At 40.3% G+C, this 1,039-nt stretch overlaps 1 protein-coding gene across 1 annotated transcript; it reads left to right on the forward strand.

The window, feature by feature from the left end:
- Window positions 1-13: 13 nt before the first annotated feature.
- LOC106944397 (heat shock 70 kDa protein 12A-like) lies at window positions 14-1,033 on the forward strand (the record flags this gene model as incomplete). Its single annotated transcript, XM_015027511.1, has 1 exon — window positions 14-1,033. A coding segment is annotated over one exon (1,020 nt), but the record flags the coding sequence as incomplete, so codon positions are not given.
- Window positions 1,034-1,039: the final 6 nt, after the last annotated feature.

Below are 1,039 nucleotides of genomic sequence, written 5' to 3' on the forward strand. Positions count from 1 at the left end.
TCTGTTTATTTAAGGAGGAACCATTGACATCACTGTTCATGAAGTCCTGGGTGGAGGAGCCCTGAAGGAGCGACACAAAGTCTCTGGAAATAATCTGGGAGGACAAACTGTGGACAGAAAATTTAAGCAGTTTCTCAGAGAGATATTCACTGAAGGAGTCTGGGATGAATTTGAACAAAACTCTCTCAGTGCAGCTCAGAGAATGATGTATGAGTTTAGCTATCTAAAACAGGTAGATAAAGATGTTCAGATCAGCTGTCCAAGAGCACTGGAAAAGTTAGCTAAAGACAAATCAGGCACAGAAAACTTTGTTAAGTCAGAACTTGGTGCTTCCTGGGATGGTGATTTCATCAAAATCTCAAGAGACAAAATGAGATCTTTCTATGATGAAAGCCTGAAGGGCATCACTGAGAATCTCATGGAAATCTTTACCAGTGGTCTCAACATCAAGTACATTCTGTTAGTGGGTGGGTACGCTCAGAGTAAAGTTCTGCAGCAGCACATTACTGACCAGTTTGGACATCAGTGTAAAGTTCTGTGTCCTTTCAGAGCTCAGGAGGCGATTCTGAGAGGAGCTGTAGAGTTTGGTAGAAACCCAAACATTGTGGCTTCTCGTAAAAGTTCCTATACTTATGGATTCGCTGTTTGTGAAAAGTTTGATGAGATCAAACATAAGAAAGAAAAGAAATTTACAGCCAAAGGTGTTGAATGGAGTCGAGATATTTTCAGGAAACTGGTGGAAGAAGGTGAAGATCTTGGTTCAGAGGAGACCAGAAAGTTCTTATGTTCTCCAGCAAAAGATGACCAGAAACAGATGAAACTGAGATTCTTCCGCTCAGTAAGAAAATATCCAGTCTATGTAGATGACTCTGATGTAAAAGAGGAAGGTTCATTCATTGTAGACTTGACTATAGGTAGTAAAGTCAAACTGGAAATTATGTTTGGCTCCACAGAGATAACAGCTACAGGGATCAACCAGACAACAGGGAAGGAAAAAAAAGTCAAAATTGACTTCATGACCAAAGACAAAGAATGTGTC

Source organism: Poecilia latipinna, unplaced genomic scaffold (genome assembly GCF_001443285.1).
Source record: "Poecilia latipinna isolate Pla-1442-1.1 unplaced genomic scaffold, P_latipinna-1.0 Scaffold9048, whole genome shotgun sequence".
Lineage (NCBI taxonomy): Eukaryota > Metazoa > Chordata > Actinopteri > Cyprinodontiformes > Poeciliidae > Poecilia > Poecilia latipinna.